Genomic DNA, 22,746 nt, shown 5'->3' with positions numbered 1-22,746 from the left:
ATTAGTGTTGATCATGAGTTTGAGCACACGGTTAAATTGGCATCTGTCAGATCTCTCCATTGTAAAGTTGCCTTTTTCGTGAGCCATTGAGTAATCTGTGGGGTGATACTTCGAGACTGGGACTGTCCTGTTCCCTGACTACCTTTTACTCCGTGGCTGAGTATTCACAGGTGATCCTTGCCTGAATCCGTTGTCACACTGATTGCAAAGTAAGGACTTTCTAGTTCTACCATTTCTTCTAGTTTTTTTTTTTTTTTTCAACGTTTTTATTTTATTTTTGGGACAGAGAGAGACAGAGCACGAACGGGGGAGGGGCAGAGAGAGAGGGAGACACAGAATCGGAAACAGGCTCCAGGCGCTGAGCCATCAGCCCAGAGCCCGACGCGGGGCTCGAACTCACGGACCGCAAGATCGTGACCTGGCTGAAGTCGGACGTTTAACCGACTGCGCCACCCAGGCGCCCCCCATTTCTTCTAGTTTTAAAAGCTGGCACATTCCTGTTAGGTAGAATTTTCCCCTTTCCTTCCTCATAGCTCCCTTTTGTTCTCTTTCCTTTCTCTGAACCACAGAACCTGCAGAGTGGTTCTGTGATTATTATACTTATGCCACTACTGACAACAAACCTGCTAAATAAAGTTTAAGGGGGCTTTTTTTTTTAATGTTTTGATTTTTTTTAATGTTTATTTGTTTTTGAAGGAGAGAGACAGAGCGTGAGCGAGAAGGAGCAGAGAGAGAGGAAGACAGAATCCAAAGCAGGCTCCAGCAGGTTGTCAGCACAGAGCCCGATGAGGGGCTCAGACTCACGAGCTGTGAGATCATGACCTGAGCCGAAGTCGGACGCTTAACCAACAGAGCCATCCAGGCGCCCCTTTAATTTTTTTTTTTTAAAGTAAATTCTGCATCCAGTGTGGGGCTTGAACTCACGACCCCGAGACTAAGAGTCGGATGCTCAACCAACCGAGCCACCCAGGCACCCCAGAGTACTATGTTATAAAGATACTTGAATTAATTTTTCTAATCAGTTTTTCTCTCTGTGATTATATATTCAACTTGATGTACATTTGGAGGAAATAGTATCTTTTTAGAAAGTATATTTTCTAACTTTGTGCTTGGAGGAGAGAAGTGCAGTTTATTTTTATGTGTTCAACCTCATTGAACTCTTACTAATTCTAATCAGCTAGCTTTTCACTCTAGATAATCATACAGTGTACAAAAAGAGAAAGATAGGGGGCCTGGGTGGCTCAGTCGGTTAAGCATCCAACTCTTGATTTCAGCTCAGGTCATGATCTCGTGGCTTGTGAATTCTAGCCCCACATCGGGCTCTGTGCTGACAGCGTGGAGCCTGCTTGGGATTTTTTTCTCTGCCCTGCCCCGCCCCGCTCGCACTTGTTCTAGCGCATGTATGCTTTCTCTCTCTCAAACTTAAAAAAACAAGGGAAGGAAGGAAGGAAGGAAGGAAGGAAGGAAGGAAGGAAGGAAGGAAGGAAGGAAGGAAGATAGTTCTAGTTTTTTGTTTTAGTCTGTAAACCAGTTAGTTATTGCTTTTCTCATTGTATATCCAGGACCTTCAACCCAATGTTGATTAGCTCAGTCAAAGTGGAAATCTTTCACCATGTTCCTGATTTCAGTGGGACAGCTGTAAAGATTCCACTGCTGAATATAATGTTTGCTGTAAGTTTTTGGTAATTAGCTTTGAAAGGGTTATAAATGTTCCCTTACGTTCTTAATTTGCTAAAGTTTTTATCACGAACAGGCATTGGATTTATCAACTGCCTTTTATTTGTCTGCCGTGATGATTGCATATTTTTTCCTCTTTCAGGGTGTTCATATGTTGAATTTATGGATATGTTCTAATGTTGAAGTATTCTTGAAGTCTTGTTCTAAAACCAACTTGGTTACGATGTATTTTGTTAATACATTGACTTTATATCTACTACTTAATTGAGATTTTTTTACATCAGCAATCCTGAGTGGAATTTGCCTGTAATTGTTACTATTTTTTTTTTTTTTTTACTATAGGTTCAAAGATCTGTTTATCTTTTCTGTTGCTTCTTAAAACAGTTTTGGTCACATTTTTCTAGGAAATTACTCATTTTATTTACTTTCTGTCTGTAGGTTTGCCTTCTGTGCACATTTCATAGAATTGGAATCATGTGGTTTTTTGTGTCTAGCTTCTTTCACTTTACGTGATCCTTTTGAGTTCATCGTGGATCGGTAGTTTATTCCTTCTTTCTAGCTAAATAATAATGTAATGCTATTATTGCTCAGAGGAAGTGTTTTTAATGTTTCCTATGCTTTCTTTTTGCGTCCCTGAGTTATCCAGAAATGGATATTTTAATTTGCAGATTTACAGGATTTCAGATTTCTTCTTTGGATATCTACTTCTGACTTAATTGCATTGGGTTTGTGATTCCTTGATGTTTGCTGAAACCGCCCTAGTAGTCTAATGCTTGGTCCATTTTCGATAAATGTTTCCTCCATGCTTGGGAATCGTGTGTATTTGCTAACGTTATCCACAAGGTTCCACGTGTGTCATTAGATTTGAACTTACTACTTGCTGCGTTCAAGTCTTTTGTATTCTTGTTAATTTTTTGTTTGCTTAATCTGTCCATTACTGAGAGAAGTGAGATAAAAATCTCCCTTTACAATGCTGGCTTTATTAATTTCTCATAGTTTAGTCAGTTCTGTTTTATGTACTTGGGGGGGATATATTATAGGTACGTTCAAATTTAAAATCATATCTTCCTGGTAAGTCGAATCTTTTATCATTTTGCAATGACTCTTTATATCTTTAATAATACCTTAAAATTTATTTTGCCTAATTTTAATATAGCTACACCATCTTTTTTTTGAAGGGAGGGAGGATGTCTTTTATTATCTTTTTACTTTTAATTGTCTTAAGGACTTTTTGCTTTAGATGGGTCACTCATGATCATGATATGTATAATAATGCAGCTAGATTGTCCCTTTAATCTAGTTTGAAAATCTTTGCATTCAGTCCAATTACATTTATTGTGATTGCTGGTAAATTTGGGCTTATTTCCACCATCTGATCTAGTGCTTTATCTGTTTGTTTATTTTCTTTATTTTCTGTCTTTTTGGGGCTTGATTTAAGCTTTCATTTTCTTGTCTTTTGCCCTCTACTTGTTGGCCACCTTTAATTTTAATAAATGATCTATAATGGGATATTTCAGTTGTAAACAAAAGCGGACAACTTCTGTCAAATTCCCATACTCATTAATAATTACTAGCACTCTGTCAGTTTGGTTTCATCTTATTACTACCACCCCCACCAATCTCTTCCCCCACCACACACAGACATTTTTTCTGGGGTATTTTAAAGCAAATTCTAGGTATCGTACTATTTCACCAATGAAAAGCTTTTCCCCCATATAACCAAAATTACAAGACCTACAAAATTAAAAATAAGTCCTTAGTATCTTCTAATATGAAGCCTTCTTCAAATGTCCTTGTTTGCCTTTTTCTTTCCTTTCCTTTCCTTTCCTTTCCTTTCCTTTCCTTTCCTTTCCTTTCCTTTCCTTTCCTTTCCTTTTCTTTTCTTAAGTAGGTTTCACACCCAGCGCTGAGGCCAACACAGGGCTTGAACTCATGACCCCCAAGATCAAGACCTGAGCTGACCTAAAGGGTCAGACGCTTCACCAGCTGAACCACCCAGGCCCCCTCCTTGTTTGTCTTAAAAATGTATTTTTACATTTGGTTTATTTAAATCATAATCCAGGTAAGGCCTGCACATGGCATTCAGCTGATATAGCCAATTGTCTTTCTGTCCCTCTTTTTACCCCACTTTTTTTTCATACCATTTATTTGTGAAGGAAACAGGTCATTTTTCCTATAGAATTTCCCATTCTGGATTTGGCTGATATATCTTCAAGATGTCTTTTAACTTCTTGTAAACTGGTTAGATTTAGATGCTTAGTTAGATTGAGGTTCCTTTTGGTGAGAAATACTTCCTAGGGGGTACCGCATACTTCCTATTTCAACAGTTAGTAAGCAAGTCTTTTCTAAATGATCCACTTCTAGTGATACAAAGGGTAATCGATGGGCTCAGGTACTGTGATCCTGTGTTCCCCATCAGCTTTTCTCCTAATCCTTTTAGTGCTCATTGAAGATTGTTTTGTAGAACCATTATTTCATTGGCAACTGGAAAACGGTGATTTCTAATTCTGTCTATAAAGAACTTTATGTTATCAACTATTTAGTTAATTTGAAGTATAGTTCATGCAGGAAGGGCAAAATAAATGCACGATTGTTTTATTTATCAGTTTTTCAGAGTAATGAATCAAGTCCTTTGCAACCTCTCCAAGGTGACTCAGGCACCACCCCACGACCCCTGTTGTTTTTGGAGTATCAGTATCAACTTGTGTGCGCGTGCATGTGTGTGTGTGTGTGTGTGTGTGTGTGTGTTTTCTGTTCATTGAAGGCACTGTTTTTTCTCATGATCTAATTATCCCACTCGACGTGGCTGTTGTGTTCTTTTTACATTGCCAGTGGTCTTGGTCTTTGATCGCTTTCTTGCTTTCTGGCAAAAAAAAAGAAAAAAAGATATATTGAGCTTATCAAGTACATTTCACTCAAGCCTTGTCATGGCCACTTTCAAGGAGCTATGGTTTCTTTTTTCCTTTTTTTTTTTTCTTTTTAAGTTTATTTATTTATTTTGAGAGACAGAGAGAAAAAGAGCATGTACACATGAGTGGAGAAGGAGCAGAGAGAGAATCCCAAGCAGGCTCCACACTGTCAGTGTAGAGCCTGACATGGGGCTCAATCCCTTGAACTGTGAGATCATGACATGAGCTAAAATCAAGAGTCAGACACTTTACTGACTGAGCCACCCAAGCGTCCCCAGAGCTATGGTTTCTTTAAGTGAGACATGGTACTTAGAAACTGCAGTTTGTGTGCTAGGGTGCTCATTGCTACTGACATACCATTATTCTCAGCCATTTCAGTGAACAGACCTAGAAATAAGTAATTTTTAGAAAGAGGAAAATTAAGTAATGCATATTTAAGTTTTAAGAGTTTTTACTTTGATTTTATACTTGTTTCTCACACTGAAAAACTTGGTTCCTTGGTTCTGACGTTTCTATAATTACTTGCTTTATCTTGCAAAATACATACCTACATGTATCTTATATACATGTAAATAGCAAATGACCAGAATTAGTAATAACAGTAAGATTACTGAATGCAGTTCAAGGTTTTTTGCAATTTTTTTGTTGTTCTTAGGCTGTGTCCTTTTGGAGATATAAACCAAAATGATGTGTTTGTTTTTTATTTAAAAAAAAATTTTTTTTATGTTTATTTCTAAGACAGAGACAGAGAGAGAGAGAGAGACAGCATGAGCAGGGGAGGGGCAGGCAGAGAGGGGGACAAAGAATCCGAAGCAGGCTCCGGGCTCTGAGCTGTCAGCACAGAGCCTGACTCGAGGCTCCAACTCGTGAACTACACGATCGTGGCCTGAGCCAAAGTCAGACACCCAACCAACTGAATCACCTAGGCACCCCTTAAAATGCTGTGCTTAAAGTTGCTTGAAATTCTGAGTGATTGTCCAACCAACTTGATTTATAGTTAAATTGTTTCTGCTTGTTTTCAATTTTTAGAAATTTCTTTGAGGTTTTTCCAATTTAAGTAGGTTTTCTGATTTAACTTTGAGGTTCATTCTGATTATGTAAGACATTAACATGGTTCCAGGGCCAAAACTATAAAATATGTTCAGTGAAGTCTAACTTCTCTCCGCATCCCTATTCCGTGTTTCTTCCTTCCTCTGCCATTTCCTATTGCTGCTATAACAGATCACGGCCAACTTCATTGCTTCAAACGACACAAATTTATTATCTTATGGCTCTGTAGGTCATACGTCTGACAGAGGTCATACTGAGCTAAAATCAGGGTGCCATTGAGGCCACATTCCTTTCTGGAGGCTGTAGGGGAGAATCCATCTTCTTCTTCTAGCTTCTAGAGGCTTCCCACGTTCCTTTGCCGTCTGCCTCCACCTTCAGAGTCAGCAACATTGCATCTCCCTGACCCTTCTTCTGCTGTCAGATCTTTCTCTCTGCCCACTGCCAGGAAAGGTTCTCTGCTTTGAAGGTAAGGACGCCTTTGATTAGATTTGCCACACCTGGATAATCTCCACATGTCAAAGTCCTGAACCTTAATCACCTCTTCTGAAGTCCCCTTTGTCATGTATTGGTAGGTTCTGGGGATTGGGGCATGGACATCTATGGCGTACCATTGTTCTGCCTACCACACTTCCCCCTGAGGTAACCGGGTTTTGGTTGTTTTTTTTTTTTTTAATGTTCAATCATGTATTATTAAATCTTCTCTACTGGTAGTTAATTTTTTATTATTTTTATTTTTTTAATGTTTCTTTACATTTTATTTTATTATTTTTTTTAATTTTTTTATTTTTTTTAATTTACATCCAAATTAGTTAGCATATAGTGGAACAATGATTTCAGGAGTAGCTTCCTTAGTGCCCCTTCCCCATTTAGCCCATCCCCCTCCCACAACCCCTCCAGCAACCCTCAGTTTGTTCTCCATATTTAAGACTCTCTTATGTTTTGTCCCCCTCCCTGTTTTTTTGTTATTTTTGCTTCCCTTCCCTTCTGTCCATCTGTTTTGTCTCTTAAAGTCCTCATATGAATGAAGTCATATGATTTTTGTCTTTCTCTGACTGACTAATGTCACTTAGCATAATAGCCTCCAGTTCCATCCACGTAGTTGTAAATGCGAGATGTCATTCTTTCTGATTGCCGAGTAATACTCCATTGTGTATCTATACCCCATCTCCCTTATCCATTCATCCATCGATGGACATTTGGGCTCTTTCCATCCTTTGGCTATTGTCGATAGTGCTGCTAGAAACATGGGGGTGCATGTGTCCCTTTGAAACAGCACACCTGTATCCCATGGATAAACACCTAGTAGTGCAATGGCTGGGTCGTAGGGTAGTTCTCTTTTTAGTTTTTTGAGGAACCCCATACTGTTTTCCAGAGTGGCTGCACCAACTTGCACTCCCACCCCCTGAGGTAACTGTTTTGGTCAGTTTTTAAATTTATCTTTCCTTCTTTCCTTGAGAGGTGATGGCGCTCCACGTGTGGGTATCCCCCCGCCATTTAACCCATCCCTGTGGATGTATTTTACGTTTTTTCCACTCTTTTGATGCTTCAAATAATCCTGTAACAAAAAGCTGTGTGTGCATATAATTTTTACCTCTTTTTGTACTTGATTGGCCTCATTTTTTACATTTTTAAAAAGCTTTTTATTTATTTATTTTTTTTTTGTAATCTCTACCCCCAGTGTGGGGTGTGACCTCACAACCCTGAGATCCACAGTCACGTGCTCCTGTGACTGAGCCAGCCAGGTGCCCCCTCATTTTTTACACTTAGATCTTTGAACTCTTTGGAATATGTCCCCGTGTACAGGATGGATTCGTGTTATCTTTCTCTACCCTTACGATTTTGCCTCACATACCTAATTTTAGTACCTAATTTTAAAAATGAATCCGTATCTCTGTCCTTCCCCAGAATAACATACAAAGCTTAGAACGATTGCTCAGACTATGTTGTTATGAAGTATCCCTTTTTTTTCTACCACCAAACTAAACGTTATCGCTGTTGTGTGCAGAGACACTTGCCAACTCACTTCTCCTTATTCTGTCTCCCACCTCAGTGCTTCCTCCTAGCATCATTATCCTTCTGTAGAGCCAAGGCACATTCCTCTTGTGAGCATCCATCAAAGCAAGCTCTCTGTTTCTGTTTTATCTGAAACCATTTTTATTTCACCCTCTTTTAAAATCCTTACTTAGCTGAGAATACGATTGTGGGTTCTGCAACTGTAGATAAGATCCCACGTTTTCTCATTTCTTTTGTTGAGAAGTCATGAGTCCTTTTCACTTAACCTCACTTTTCTCAGTGTCTGTTTCAGATCTTCTCATTGTGTTTGTTGCCCTGAAGCTCCACTATTGTGTGTATAGATACGGATTGCTTTCTTGCATCCTCTTTGGGATTTGTGGACTTCTTGAATATGAGGATTCCACCCTTCGATTTTTTCCTTGCAGAATTCGTTTCAACCTGTAGAGCTTCTCACTTTGTCCTTAATGTCTGTTAGTTTCTTCTCTGTATTTTTCATCTTTATCTCTCTGAGATTCCCTTCTAGATATTTCTTCACTTCCTGTTTCTGTTCATGAATTCCTCAACTGTGTCTTTGGACCTGTCCTTGAGTTTTTAGTTTCAACTATATATATAATGCTATATATATTCAACTATATATATATATATATATATATATATATATATATATATTCAACTATATATATAATGCTTATTTATTTTTGAGAGACAGAGAGAGAGCACCAGTAGGGGAGGGGCAGAGAGAGAGAGGGAGACGCAGAATCTGAAGCAGGCTCCAGGCTCTGAGCTGTCCGCACAGAGCCTGACACGGGGTTCAAACTCGTGAACCAGGAGATCATGACCTGAGCCGAAGTCAGATGCTTAACCCAGGTGCCCTAAATCCTCACATAAATAAATGTGAGAATTTAAGCATTTTAAACAGATCTGTTTTATGTTTTTATCCAATAATTCCAACATGTATAAAATCCTTGATGGGTCTGATCCTGCTACTTATTGTTTCTGCTGAGTCATGCTCTGAGTGGCCTGTCCTTATGTGTTTTATAATTTTGGATCGCACATCCTAGTCCACTGGCATTCCCTGGCTCTGAGGTCGCATCTCTCCAGATTTACATTTGCTTCTGCCCTGTGATCCAAGAGAACCTTAAGTTAATTTCTTGGCTTAGAGTTTCTCAGTCCGCAGAGATGGTCCAAATAACCCATATCTAAACTCATATGAAAATGAACTGAAATTACAAGCTCTTGGGGGAGACTTTTTTCCTACCTAGATGTCACATCAAGACTGACAGATGTCTTTGTCTCCTTTTGCCATTGGACAGCTTTAGGGGTGGGAGGGTCACCATTTCTCTTACTATGTAGCCCTCTGAAGGTCTGGCTTTCTGTGACAGGTTTCAATTCTCTTAGTATAATAACAATATTTATTACCTTTTATGCATTATCTTTAGGCTTTTCATAGTAAGGATATCTAACCCACCATATTTTCAGAACAAAACTACATGTTCTTTTAAAATACTAACGTTCAGGGGGAAAAGAGAAGAAAAATCTCATGAGAGAATCTACAGGAAAAGAAATGAGGTGGCTGCTGTGGAGGGGACACTTGTGTGTGGGTACCCTCGTGTGGCCGCTGCAGATGACTTAGCCACAGAGGGGCGTCCCCGTTACACCTAATATGAAATGACAGCAAGGATCAGGACACTTTGTCCTTTCTGCCCTGCCATCCCCAGCGCCCTGCTCTTCCTCCAGCTTTGATTTTCTACCTTTTGTCAGGTTTGCCATAACAAAAATTTAACTAAAAAACCATTATATTTAGAGTCCCACGTCCCTTGATCTCTGGAATGTCCTTTTATAGAGAACATTTCACAAAAACTGTCAGCGATTCAATGAGGAGGCACCCAAGAGATAGGTAGGAACGGCCGTCCTGAGTTGAATCGGAACTATGCCATGTGGTGAGCAGATTGTAACTGCTTAGAATCCATTGGTGTCCTTGTGGTTAGAGAATGCGTCCACACTCCCTTCGAGCCCAACCCTGTCTGTCCTGTCAGTCTCTCCTCATCAGATAACGAGTCCGTAAGTCCGTTGCTCACTGTTTGAAACAACACTTTTTATTTATCCTCAACTTACTCAAGTTTCCAAATGTGGAAAGAGTGAAAATATTATGTTCACACTAAATTGTCCTTGTTAATGGGGGGAGGCAAAGGCATAGAGGGCTATAAAAATCTTTTGGGGAGGGACATTTAGAATATGATTCGCTACTGAATATTGACACGTAGCACTATCTGAAGATCCTAACAAGATAAAAACTATGCCCTAAAGACCTCTTTAGTAGCAGAGGTTGCCTTTCCCCCAGTCTTTTCATTCCCAGCTTCTTTTAGCAGAAGGCACCTCTTCTTAACTTTTGTACCGTATCAACCTGAACAGGTCTCCTTATCTCATCCCTCCCCCTGTTTGCTTACTGTTTTGTTTGGTTCAAAGTTTCTTAGCGTTACACTGCTAACTAATGAATTAAGATCTAATTAATTGAGTTAATTACTATAAATGAACCGTAATAGTTAGCTGTATTTTTAGAAAGTAAGTGGTAGTGAATTAGAACTGAAAAGACAAGACACATTTACATTTGATTACAAATTTCATGTCCGTTTTTAAGTCTTTAGTAACTCCAGAAATCTTTCAGTGATAGCTGGTGTTCATGGAGCGCTTAATAGTATTCACATCCAGGTATTATCCCATTTAACTTAAAATAAGCCTCGGAGACAAGTGGCCTGTTACCTGCTTTTTCCAACCAAAGAAGCTGGGCGCAGAGAAGGTAAATGAAGGTCATAGAGCTAATAGGTAGCATCATGGCTCACAAAAGCCAGTGTGGCCCCAGGGCACCTGCTGTGCAGTAACTAGCTCACCTGGGGTATGAAGCCACCTGACAGTTGTTTTTAGCCCCAACCACTGTCACCACCAAAATTTTCGGTTCTGGGTTTTTTTTTTTTCTTAGACTTACTCTCAGTGCATAGAATGGTGTGGAAACCGATCCCATAGTTGTCTTCGTTTGTTCCCACGGACTTAGGGTAAGCCTGGGAGTTCTACGTCCTTCCTGATGCCAACTTGCTGACCTCTTCTCCATTCCAGTTTCTGTTCCAGCAGCTGGGGATGCTGGTGTCCTTTGTGAAGAGCCACATCAGACCTTACATGGATGAAATAGTCACCCTCATGAGAGTAAGTAGAAGTTAATGTTTTGGCCAGTTCATCAGTGTTTGGGTCAAGGAACGTTCGGAGGCAGATTTGGATAACATGGGCAGTTTGTGGCATGGGTCTCCGGAGAGCTGTTCCAGCCCGAGGATAAAAAGCGGGGGCCCGGTTCCCCAGTGGGTGTTGACAGGGGAGGGGGTACCCCCTCAGAGGCTGTGGCACCCGAGAACAGGGGAGGGAGACTGAAGTCATTGTTCTGCCAGAAATAAACTCTCGAGTTTCTCGCCTCACACACAACAAAGCAATTTCACTTTACTATCACAACAGTGCTCTATTGTTCCCAGGAAAGCCCTCCTTCTTACGGCCCATAAAACCATGGCCTTAAGAGAGGTTGGAGGATTGGGTTTTCGTAGGGCTATTAAATACGATGAACTCCTGGCAGGCACTGAGGAAGAAGGCGAGGCTTTCCCCCACTGCCTTTAAGAGCATAAATGCCACCTTCTGACTGTAGCAGCACCGGAGGAAAGGCTCACATCCCAGATTTTATAACCTGCTTTAAGCAGGTGCAGAGGACTCCCCATCGGTGGCGATGTCGTTTTCCCGTTTGAGGAGGAGGCCTGCTTCCTGCTGGTCTGTATCATTTAAATGTCTCTGCTGGGGGACTTGCTTTGCCGAGATGGCTGTGCCCTCAAAGAATTGGAAGACAATTCATCCCCGATTTCTGTTCTTCTATGCCAGCTCTTTGTAGTTAGCTTGGAGGAAGCAGCAGGACTGAAATCAAAGTGGCTGACTTCAAAACTGGAACTTCCCAGAAACTGGGTCTCAGAGCTGAAAAATCTCCTGTCTGTATAAATAATTAAAACCACTCTTGCTCCCCGACTCCTGCCACAGAGGCCTCCGTACAAGGAAGTTGAGCAGAGTGCTGGAGAGCAGGCGGATGGCCGGGGGGGAGGGTCCCAGGACGCAGCCGTGTGTACTCGTGGTTTGTACTCGTGGTTTGAAGTTGGACTAATCGGGGACCTAGTCCCCGAAAAAGACTTGGGCCCAAAACATAGGGGTTTGAGGCAGGGAGCCTCACACCTGCAAAATGCAGCTTTCATTTCCTCCAAGATAGATAAGGTAGTCCAGGGCTCTTCCTTTCTGTTGATCCTGGGCATTTTCATGAGTGCCCCGAGCCTGGGACGAGAACAGTCTCTGTTAACAGTGATCCCTGGGCAGGCTGCCTGGTTTCTCTGAGGTAGAGAAGCCCATAGTAGCGCAGCAGAAAGGTGGGTGGGCTTTCTCTGAAGAAGGCACAGTGCGGTCCAAGTGAGCGACCATCAGACAAACCGTGGAGGTCATAAAATCTGTGGTGTTTCTTTGGCAGAGGTTTTGGTCTAGAGAAAATAGCTTTTTCAGAGAGAATACTTCTCTCTCCGAGCAGAGAGAAATACAAGTTTTACCAGCATCTTTTAGTATGGTTTTTACTTTCTGAACTATTAGGGTTTTTTCAAAGTTGTAGTAAAAATACTTTAGGCTTCTATAAAGCCCTTCTGAGGAGCGCGCGCGCTCTCTCTCTCTCTCTCTCTCTCTTTTCCCCCTTTGACTTTCCTGAATTATTTGGGGGCCCTAAAGTATTAATATGTGTGTGTTGCCGTCATCAGTTCAACTTCTGTCATCATTAAGTCTCCCTCTCCAGAGGTTTTCGGCAAGGTAGTAGGCAGCTCTCTTTTTGAGTTGACTTGAAATGACAGCTTTTCCTGGAGTCAGAAACTCAGACCAATTTTGGGGTACCAAGGCAGGATCTGTGGCCGATCAGCCAAGTTTTTCGTAACTTATACGGAACATGACTCTCTGGGTATAGAAAAAGCGCTCCTTTTGTGGCATCATCCAGGCCTGAAAATATGTGGGACAAATGGCAGGTGCCGTGTAGCAAAGTCTAGATCCAGAAGGGGCAGGAAACCTTGTTAACATTGGAGTTACCCCTGGTAGAGAGCAGGTGGTACCCAAAGTAAAGAATCCACCCTGGGTGACCTGGGAGCCCCTCGAGTGATGTAAGCCTAGTCACTCATTCACTGTGTCAATGTGTTCAGGTGGCTGGACTCTGCCGGGTGCTATGCTAGATTCTGGGGAGACAGAGATGGCTCAGAGGGGTTTCTTGCCCTTGATTAGTTTACAGTCTAGTAGAGGGAAGGTGGCAAAGAAAATTAAGTATTACAGGTGCTAGAAAAGAGGAGGGCAGAGGGACCCAAAGCGTGTAATGGGAGGAGAGCGAGAAAGCCTTCGTGGAAGTGAGGCTTGAGCCGGGGCTAGAAAGACCACGGGAGCTTAGCGGTCTTAGGAGTTCTAGGCAAAGAACACAGGCAAAGCACAGAAGAGCAAAGCAGCCTGGTTGCATTCAGGAAAAGGCGGTTTAATTTGCGCACTGTGACCGTGACAGGGGCTACAAAGAGGCCCGGGGAGAGGAGGGTAGGCAAGGGGTCTGTCACGGGGCAGACTGCGCTCACTGCGTATTTCATTCTTTTTGGACCATCTCAGTTCCTTGGTTCATGTTTCGGCAGAAGGGCGCCTGGCTTTGCTTCTCTGTCTCTTCCCTCTTTATAGGAATTCTGGGTCATGAACACCTCGATCCAGAGCACGATCATTCTTCTCATTGAGCAAATCGTGGTAGCTCTTGGGGGCGAATTTAAGCTCTATCTGCCTCAGCTGATCCCACACATGCTACGTGTCTTCATGCATGACAACAGCCCAGGCCGCATCGTCTCCATCAAGGTGAGTCCATGAGGGCGTCCTCTAGAGAGATTGCCAGCATCCCTCACAGTCCGGGGATGATCAGCTAAGAGCCGAGACCCTGCTCTGAGTGACAGGGTGATGCTCCATCCGAAAGAACGCTGATCCCCGAAGCGTGCAGTTAACAGGATGTTTATAGTCCTCCTTCGATTGTCCTTGTGTTTTGTCTCCTTTCATTGCTTATTCGTGGTGAATGTTTTATCCCACACCAGTTTTCTCTGTTGTCTAGCAGCTGATTCCTTATCAGTTGAAATAAGCTCAGAGAAAGCAAAACAATCCCTAAGCAAAATGAAAGAGGGGGGAAGTGCTACCAAAAGAATGTAGTTCAAGACCACTTACTGAAGGCCTTTCGAGTCCCCACAGAGTTTGGAGTTACCTAAACCATCACCCCCCTCCGTGTGCTTAGATGCGTGGTGCCTGCCTGTGTTTGTTCATCACCAGCCTTCTGCTCCCTCTCGCAGCTGCTGGCTGCCATCCAGCTGTTCGGCGCCAACCTGGACGACTATTTGCACTTGCTGTTGCCTCCTATCGTGAAGCTGTTTGATGCCCCTGAAGTCCCCCTGCCGTCCCGCAAGTACGCACCTGCCCTTTGGGACTAACCATCACTAACCGCAGTTAAGCCTTTCCTGTTCTGTTGAAAATGTCCTTTTCTTAAGTTCCCAGGCCATCTTTCCATTTGTTGTTGTTGTTGTTGTTACCTCAGCTCCCTTTATTTTAGCTTAGAAATGTCCCAGGTTGATGGAAATCTTAGCTGTCCCCATCCCACTGGGATATATGTTGGATCCATGTCATGTGATACCGGAGAGGCCATTCCTTCCCGTTTGGTGCTGTTAAGATAACCCTCAGCCACTTCTCGCACTTTAGGACCGTATGTTAGCAGCTACTGTCTGTTAACAATTGCAGGGCAGCGTTAGAGACAGTAGACCGCCTCACAGAGTCCTTGGACTTCACTGACTACGCCTCCCGGATCATTCACCCGATCGTTCGAACCCTGGACCAGAGCCCGGAACTGCGTCCCACGGCCATGGACACGTTGTCTTCGCTTGTCTTTCAGCTGGGGAAGAAGGTGAGGCCGCACCCCTGTGTGAACGTGCTCTTCTGCCCGGCTTTGGGAAGATGACCTCTCTGAAGGTCTCTATACGTTAGTCTGTAGGTCTCAGCAACTGTCAGAGAACTGGAAGTTGTTTGCTTTTTTTGTTCATCTGTTTAGCAAATATTTCTTGAGCCACCTCTGTGGGCTAAGTGCTGTTCCGGGGGTAACGCAGTAAACAGAATGGTGTCCCTGTTCTCATGGAGCTTAGATTCCAGTGAGGCAAAGCTAATAAGCACAGCTTGTCTCATCAGAGCATAGAGTGTCAGTGGGGGAGGGATGCTGTGTATTTAGGGTAGACCGCGAAGGCCTCTCTCCTGAGTTGACGTTTGAGCAGAGATGTTAACATAAAAATCCGAGTGAGCCCACAGGGTTGGATCCCAGCAGAAGGAGTGGCAAATGCAAAGGCGTGAGGAGGCAGCATGCTTGAAGGGTCTACGGAATCACGGAAAGGCATGTGTCTTCAGAGGAGTGAGCTTCAGGGGAAAGGCCTTAGAGTTCAGGTCATAGAGATAAGGCAGTGGGGCACAGAGATGCAATAGGCCAGCGGTTCTCAGATGTCCCTGGACAGACAGTGTCCGTGTCAGTTGCCGGCTATCTGTTAGAAATGCAGATTCTCGGGCCTCTGCCCAGACCTGAGCCAGAAACTGCCTGTGGAGCCTGGCAGTCCCTGGTTTCATAAACCCTCCAGGTTATTCTGCTGCTCATCAGAATTTGCACATCACTACCGTGGGTCATAATACGTACTCTGGCTTTTACCCTAGGCAAGTCTAGAAGTCTTTGCAGGCTCTGGAGCACAGGGATACTGTGATCTGAGCTGATTACACTCAGCGCCGTGTGGAAGAACAGACTAGGCCAAGCGGGGGAGCAGAGAGAGCACAGAGGCCATCGCAGGAGCCCAGATGGAAGATGCTGGGGACTAGGAATGTAGTGCGTGTGTGCGTGTGTGCAAGAGACAGAGAGAAATGATTCTTCTGAATAACACCAAGCCACCCCAAACCCAAAAGAACTAGCTATAACATAGTGGTGGTAACAATCCTTTCTCTGCTTCCCACTCTTCGGAGTGGCATCTCTGACCTCTTCCCTCTTCTCTCTCAGTACCAGATTTTCATTCCAATGGTGAATAAAGTCCTGGTACGACACCGAATCAACCATCAGCGCTATGACGTCCTCATCTGCAGAATCGTCAAGGTGAACTGCACTTTCTTTCTGTTTCAGAGTCCCCCGTTGTCTTTTCCCGTCGGTATTCACGTGGTCTTAGCTGTGGGAGCACATCTAGCTTTTTAGTTCCGAACCGGCGACGGGCAGCCCATTTCTGTAAAGATAGCCAGTTTTGCTCGGCTCTCTAGGCGACCTGGGCTCTGACGCAACGATTCGGCCCTGCCGCCCCGGCTCGCAAGTGGCTGTCCGCGCGTGGACGGGAATGAGCCCAGCCACCTGCCGGTGCGCTTTTGCTTGCGGTCACCATAGCGTGCTTCTGTAGCAGCTTGCATGTGTTACACAATCCTCATCTTCCTTTGTTTGTTCTTTTTCCCAACCGTCGGAAAATGAGGAAACTCTTCTTGGCTGTAGGGCCAAGCAAAGCCAGGCAAGGGGCTGTTTGCCACCTCTGCTCCTGACACTTCGTCCCTTTGATCACTGCCCCCAGTTGTTGGGGCTTCGCCAGCTGCGTGGCTCATACTACGGAGTCCGTGCGGTCAGTGTGGCCAAGAGTGACCAGAGGAGATGGGTCTGCAGTGGGGAGTATAGCCGACCCGTGGTTCATTTTGTCCATGAGTTAACTTTTTCCTTCTTGTTGAGGTCCTGATGTTTCCAGAAGGTGGGACCTTCCCGGGGTTTAATTAAGGGTGTTTTCCAAACTGGGAGGAGCTGCAGGGTTTTTCTGTGAATCTCTGGTTGCAGGGATACACCCTTGCTGATGAAGAAGAGGACCCTTTGATTTACCAGCATCGAATGCTGAGGAGTGGCCAAGGAGATGCGTTGGCCAGTGGGCCGGTAGAAACAGGACCCATGAAGAAACTGCATGTCAGCACCATCAACCTTCAAAAGGCAAGTCCATGCTTTCTGGGGGGACTTGGCAAGGAGAGGCCTGCTCTTCTCTCTTGTCTAGAACTCTTAGCTCTTGCTGCCACCAGCGTAAAACAACCAAAGACCAGCCCAAGCGTTTTTCTGAAACTCTAGGTACCGTGAACTTAGGTCATTTTGTCTGTCCCTAGGTGTCCAAATTACACATTTTTTTAATAGAGGGTAAATGTAGAACAAAGTTCTAAACTTCCTTGGAGCTTTGATAGAGTCCTTCGTTGTGAGTAACATTCTCATCTCTTACATGACTGGAACAAAACCAGTGAGCTCCTTAGTTAGCACCGAGACTGAGGCAGGCCCTTTAAAGCGGGGCTTCTCGGCCTCCCGAGACTCACAGGGCTCGCCGAATGCTGGCAGCTGATGGAAGATACTTGCTCAGACTCAGGCGGTCCAAGGTCAGGCCTACGTTCTGCATTTCTACCAGAGTCCTATGTAAGGCCACTGCTGCTGGTCCACGGACCACATTTTGAGTAGCAAGCTTTTTCTTTTTTTTAACGTTTATTTTAGTTTTGAGTGAGAGCAAGAGCGAGCGGGGAAGGGGCCTGGAGTGAGAATTCCAAGCAGGCTTCATGCTGTCAGTACAGAGCCTGATGGGGGCTCAAACTCATAAACCGTGAGATCGTGACCTGAGCCGAAGTCAGACACTTAACTGACTGAGTCACCCAGACACCCCCAGCAAGATCTTTTAGATCTTTGCAGACAAATACCGAATTCTCTGTGCTGACAAAAGCCTGGGATGTAACCAGTAGTCTCACCATATATACCACCAGCCATCCACTTAAAAAATAGGCGGGTTCAAAGCATCACTAGTCGATCGGAGTAGAATAATCGTGACATTCCTGACTTTTAAATACATACACCAGGTTGCTTATTTCCCACGTTTTGTATTAGTGTCAGTGCTTCTGGAGACTGTAAGCAGTCCCTGTTTGGACTTCACCATCGTAGGAGTCTTCCTTCATTAGCAGTTGCCCCACAGCAGCTGCCCTTCAAGTGTGGCATGGACCGAGATAAAGAACTGGGCAGGATTGGGTCCCAGCTGCCCTGTTCTCTGCTTTTGGCCCAGCCCGTAACGATTTGAACACGTGTGTGTGTGTGTGTTGACACACAGCTTGGGACCACTGAGGCCTATCACTGACTGTTGAGCCAGGCTTCTGCACCCGCACAGCCAGCTATAAAGTGACCCCTGCTGAGAAACGTTGGATGATCCGAGAGGGAGGTGGTGAAAGACCCCTGGGGCAGGCGTGATGCTGCTGTCCCTCTGTGGAGTGTGTCCTGCTAGCCCAGGACTCCAGGAGAAGGAAAAGGTCACCAGTCACCCGGCACTCCCGGGCGGTTGTCGAGGCTACCCTGCTGACACCTCACACTTCAGGGAGGGGCCGGGCAAAGAGGCCAGATGCACATTTCCACCCAGATGTGTTTTCAGCCCGCCTGGGTTCAGAATGTCCTTCCAAGCAGGCAGCTGTCCACCTTCTCTTAGAGCTTTGTTCAGGCTATTTTAGGAAATTCCCCAGTAGTCTAGTTTGCTTCCAGGAAGGCTTGCTTTCTACCCAGGACTTGGAGAAAAAAGCGTCCCCCTTGCCAAACAGAAGGAAGAAAGAGCCTCTAGTTTATCTCACCTGAGAGAACAGAGCCAGTCCAGAAGGCCTCAGCAGGATCTCCAGCGCGGACTCTCAGACCCGTTTGTGCTTCCCCGTACTCGCATGCTGAGCGCTCGGGGTCAGCGCGGCCCCCGCTTTCAGCCGCTTTCAGAGCGACAGTGTGCCACCTCGGCCATCTTTCTACTGGCTGTGCTAATAGAGGAGTTACACGGGACCAGAGATAGAAAAACCATTCGTACATGCCTCTAGGATGCCCGCCAGGATTTTCATTAGCTTTACTGTCCTAGGAGAGGCTGTCTGGGCTTAGGTTCTAAACGAATGAGCTGATGTCCTGTCAACATGCGCCAGCGTCACCGGCTGAGGCAGTCCACGGCGGGTGGCGGCAGAGGGACGGTGGCAGGTGTCAACAGTTACTACAGACCCCAGAGAAGCAAGAGTGGGTTATGTCTTCAATGAAAGGCCCATATGGGGGACTTGGCCTGTCTGCTAGATTGCGCAGTTGTCCGTGAAGCTAAGCTTTCCAAGCACTCAGTTGCTACCATTTCTCAAACGCTAACCAGAACGATAGCAATAATGACTACCGACATTTGTTGAGTGCTTTCAACGTGTCAGGCACTGGTGCGAGCACTTGATGTACATTGACTCATTTAACCTTCACCCTATGAGTTAGGTGCTGTCATTACTGTCACCACCGTACAGACATGGATGTTGAGGCCCTGAAAGGTTAAGTAATTTATCCAACGTCAGCTGGTAGTGGTGGAGCCAGGATTTGACCTGGGTGTCGTGACTACAGAGTCAAGTCTCTTAACCACCGTGCTGAATCACCTCCGCCTTACCCAGGCTCGACTTCACGTCATTGGAGGGAAAAGACATTAGTGATCCTCCCTTTTGTATGTCCTCAGCTTTTAAAATGCCATGCACCGAAGGGGCGCCTGGATGGCTCAGTGGGTGAAGCATCCAACTTGGGCTCAGGTCATGATCTCACAGTTTGTGGGTTCGAGCCCCACATCGGGCTCTCTGCTGCCAGCACGGATCCTCGCTTCAGATCCTCTGTCTCCTTCCCTCTTCCCCTCCATCCCCTGTCAAAAATAAATAAACATTAAAAAAATTTTTTTGAAGGGGGAGGGTGCCTGAATGGCTCAGTCAGTTAAGCATCTGACTTCAGCTTAAGTCATGATCTTGTGATTCATGAGTTCAAGCCCCGCCTCGGGCTCAGAGTCTGGGGCCTGCTTTGGATTCTGTGTCTCCCTGTCTTTCTCTGCCCCTCCCCTGTTCGTACTCTATCTCTCTCTAAAAAAAAATCAATAAAAACATTTAAAAAATTTTTGGAGGGGAGGCACCTGGGTGGCTCGGTTGGGTGTCCAACTTCAGCTCAGGTCATGATCTTGCAGTTCATGAGCTCGAGCCCCATATCAGGCTCTGTGCTGACAGCTCGGAGCCTGGAGCCTGTTTCGGATTCTGTGTCTCCACCTCTCTCTGCCCCTCCTTCGCTCCTACTTTGTCTTTCTCTGTCTCTCTCTCTCAAAAAAAATAAATACACATTAAAAAAAATTTTTTCTAATGCCATGCCCTGCAGAGCAGCTGTCCAGAGATCTTTTGTGTAGGGAGGAAGCCACAAGCCTCTGGATAGAAAAGAACTTGATGCTCCCATTTTGTTCAATAGAACAAGGTCTAAAAGTCAAGTAAGTAGTGTCAGTCTTCTTCCGGGTTCAGGGTTCTCATTGTACGATCATTGAGAATCATGCACGTAGTTTTCCAGTTTGTCTCGTAACATCTCTCTTTTAGTTTCTGACATAAAATAATAGTTTATATGATGTCACCCACTGATAACTCATCAGAAGCCACTGCAGGTCTCCAGGTGACCCCAGGGAAGTGAGAGGTTGAGTTGTTGATGGTTAGGTGGTGTAGCACATGGGGATGTCTTTCATTCCCTGGACAATTTCGCTTGAGAACCTCTGCTCTAGTTTACTCAGTTTCCCTAGTTTAGGGAAGATCCATGTGTCTGTTCTGCCAGAAAATCTTTTTTTTTTAATTTTTATTAAATTTTTTTTTGAATGTGTTTTTTTTTTTTAATTTTTAGTGTTTATTTATTTTTGAGAGAGACAGAGACAGAGTGTGAACAGGGGAGGGGCAGAGAGAGGGAGACACAGAATCCGAAGCAGGCTCCAGGCTCTGAGCTGTCAGCCCAGAGCCCGACACCGGGCTCGAACTCACAACCCATGAGATCGTGACCTGAGCTGAAGTCGGACGCTTAACCGACTGCGCCACCCAGGCGCCCCATTGAATGTTTATTTTTGATAGAGAGAGAGAGAGGGAGACAGAGCATGAGTGGGGGAGGGGCAGAGGAAGAGGAAGACACAGAATCTGAAGCAGGCTCCAGGCTCCGAGCTGTCAGCACAGAGCCCGACTCGGGGCTCGAACTCCCGGGCCATGAGATGATGACCTGAGCCGAAGTCGGACGCTCAACCGACTGAGCCACCCAGGTGCCCCTGGAAAATCTTCTAAGAATATATTTTAGGGGTGCTGGGTGGCTCAGTCATTTAAGTGCCCAACTCTTGACTTGGGCTCAGGTCATGATTTTGAGATTTGTGGGATCAAGCCCCATGTTAGGCTGCGCACTGATGGCGTGGAGCCTGCTTGGGATGTCTCTTTCCCCCTCTCTCTCTCTGCCCCTCCCCAGCTTGCACTCTCTCTCTCTCTCTCTCTCTTTTTCTCTCTCTCTCTCTCAAAAAAATAACATAAAAATTTTTTAAGGGTATGTTGTAAAAATTGGGCTAGGCCAGTTTAAAGAAATGTCATTTTGATAATAATAGCAATCATTTTTTGCTCTTCCCTTCCAGCAGGGCACTTTAGGTATTTTATCCCTTGATGCAGAAGACTGAGGCTTAGATGCAACACAAGTAATTTGCCCAGAGTGCTACACCTGCCCAGTGGCGGATCCAGGATTCCCACTGGTGTGCCTGACTTCGCAGTTACAGGTGCTCACAGGAGCGCTAACCTTGTGCCAAGCACTGGTATAAACCTCTTACACATATTCAACCTAATTAATCCTTAAAACACCCTATGAGGTGGGACCTATTGCCCTCATTTTACAAGTGAGGAAACAGGCACAGAGAAGTAACTTGCCCGAGGTCAGACAGCCAGTGAGTTAGATAACAGCCGTTTGAGCTCAAGCTGCCGAGCTCCAGAGGCTGGACCTTCCCGCCCCGCTCCCTGAGCTTCCCCTGGTCATAACCCTTCGTGCCTGGAATGCTCAGAGTCTTGAGGAAAGTTGGAGGGAATAGATCAGAAAGTAAAAATTGGATCTGTTCTATTCCTTCTGTCCCATTCCACCACAGTGCCGTGCGCTCTGGGCTCAGGCTCGCCCGATCGTAACGTGGTTCATGGTAGCGTGAACCTGAGCGTTTTCCCTCTCCCTGTGTGACCCTCTTCTGTCAGGTGGGCCAGTGTCCTCATGCAGAGGGCCCAGGGCCCATCACACACTGCAGGGGCCGTTAGGCTTTGTTGAACGCACCCTGCGTGTGACGGCCCCATCCACCATGGGTCTGTAGAGCTGTTGGCTTTGCTGATAGAGGTAGGGTCCGGCACAAATGAGTTGTAAAACAGTCTTTTTCTTTATCGTGCTATATTCCAAAGGTTGCCGCTTTTGTTTCATGGCTGCTAATTAGATGTTACTCTTTTGTATTTGCGCTCTGAGGGAATTTGGTCACGGGAGGTAACGACTTCATAAATCAAAGACAGAATAATCATTAAATAGATGAGGGCTCTTCACAACTGGCCCTTGAAGCTCATGGTTTTCCGTTGTCGCCTGGGGATCGCAGGCCTGGGGAGCTGCCAGAAGGGTCTCCAAAGATGACTGGCTAGAATGGCTGAGGCGGCTGAGTCTGGAGCTCCTGAAGGACTCGTCTTCACCTTCCCTGCGCTCGTGCTGGGCCCTGGCTCAGGCCTACAACCCGATGGCCAGGTATGTCGTGGCCGGCCGCCCTCCTCCCCCGCTTCAGTGTGGGATCAAGAGACTCAGCACAGAGAAAACCATATATAAGTTCCTTTTTATCAGCAGTAGCAGTAAAAGGGGCTAGTATTTTTAATTTTGCCAACTCGTGGTGGAAAAAAATAAAAAGGCAAATTGAACAAGCTCATGTCACAGGAAAAGCACCCATCTTAACCTTGCTGAGATTTAGGTCCAGAATTTTAATTACAACATCCTTTACAACTCTGAAAACAACGACGTAACGGTTTACTCTAACTGCTTTCCGATAATAATGATACTCTAATTCTTTACTGCTGCATCACACATAACCCCAGAACTTACGGGTCTTAAACAACGACAGTCATTTGTTTTGCTCATGAATCTGCAGTTTGGACATGACCTGTGGGGATAGCTCAT

The 22,746-nt window shown here is 45.0% G+C and overlaps 1 protein-coding gene across 4 annotated transcripts in view; it reads left to right on the top strand.

The window, feature by feature from the left end:
• Nucleotides 1-22,746, top strand: part of MTOR (mechanistic target of rapamycin kinase) — a 134,098-nt gene that overhangs the window by 33,073 nt on the left and 78,279 nt on the right. For all 4 annotated transcript variants that reach the window (XM_003989489.4, XM_045035087.1, XM_045035089.1 and 1 more), the window contains 7 exons: nt 10,761-10,847; nt 13,404-13,571; nt 14,051-14,163; nt 14,493-14,655; nt 15,778-15,870; nt 16,582-16,728; nt 22,181-22,323. In XM_003989489.4, coding sequence (XP_003989538.1) covers nt 10,761-10,847; nt 13,404-13,571; nt 14,051-14,163; nt 14,493-14,655; nt 15,778-15,870; nt 16,582-16,728; nt 22,181-22,323 — 914 coding nt within the window. The remainder of the gene's footprint in view (nt 1-10,760; nt 10,848-13,403; nt 13,572-14,050; nt 14,164-14,492; nt 14,656-15,777; nt 15,871-16,581; nt 16,729-22,180; nt 22,324-22,746) is intronic.

The sequence above is a fragment of the Felis catus genome, chromosome C1 (genome assembly GCF_018350175.1).
Source record: "Felis catus isolate Fca126 chromosome C1, F.catus_Fca126_mat1.0, whole genome shotgun sequence".
In the NCBI taxonomy this organism is placed as follows: domain Eukaryota; kingdom Metazoa; phylum Chordata; class Mammalia; order Carnivora; family Felidae; genus Felis; species Felis catus.
The sequence above is the reverse complement of the archived record's forward strand: the minus strand, read 5'-3'. Positions and strand labels throughout refer to the sequence as shown.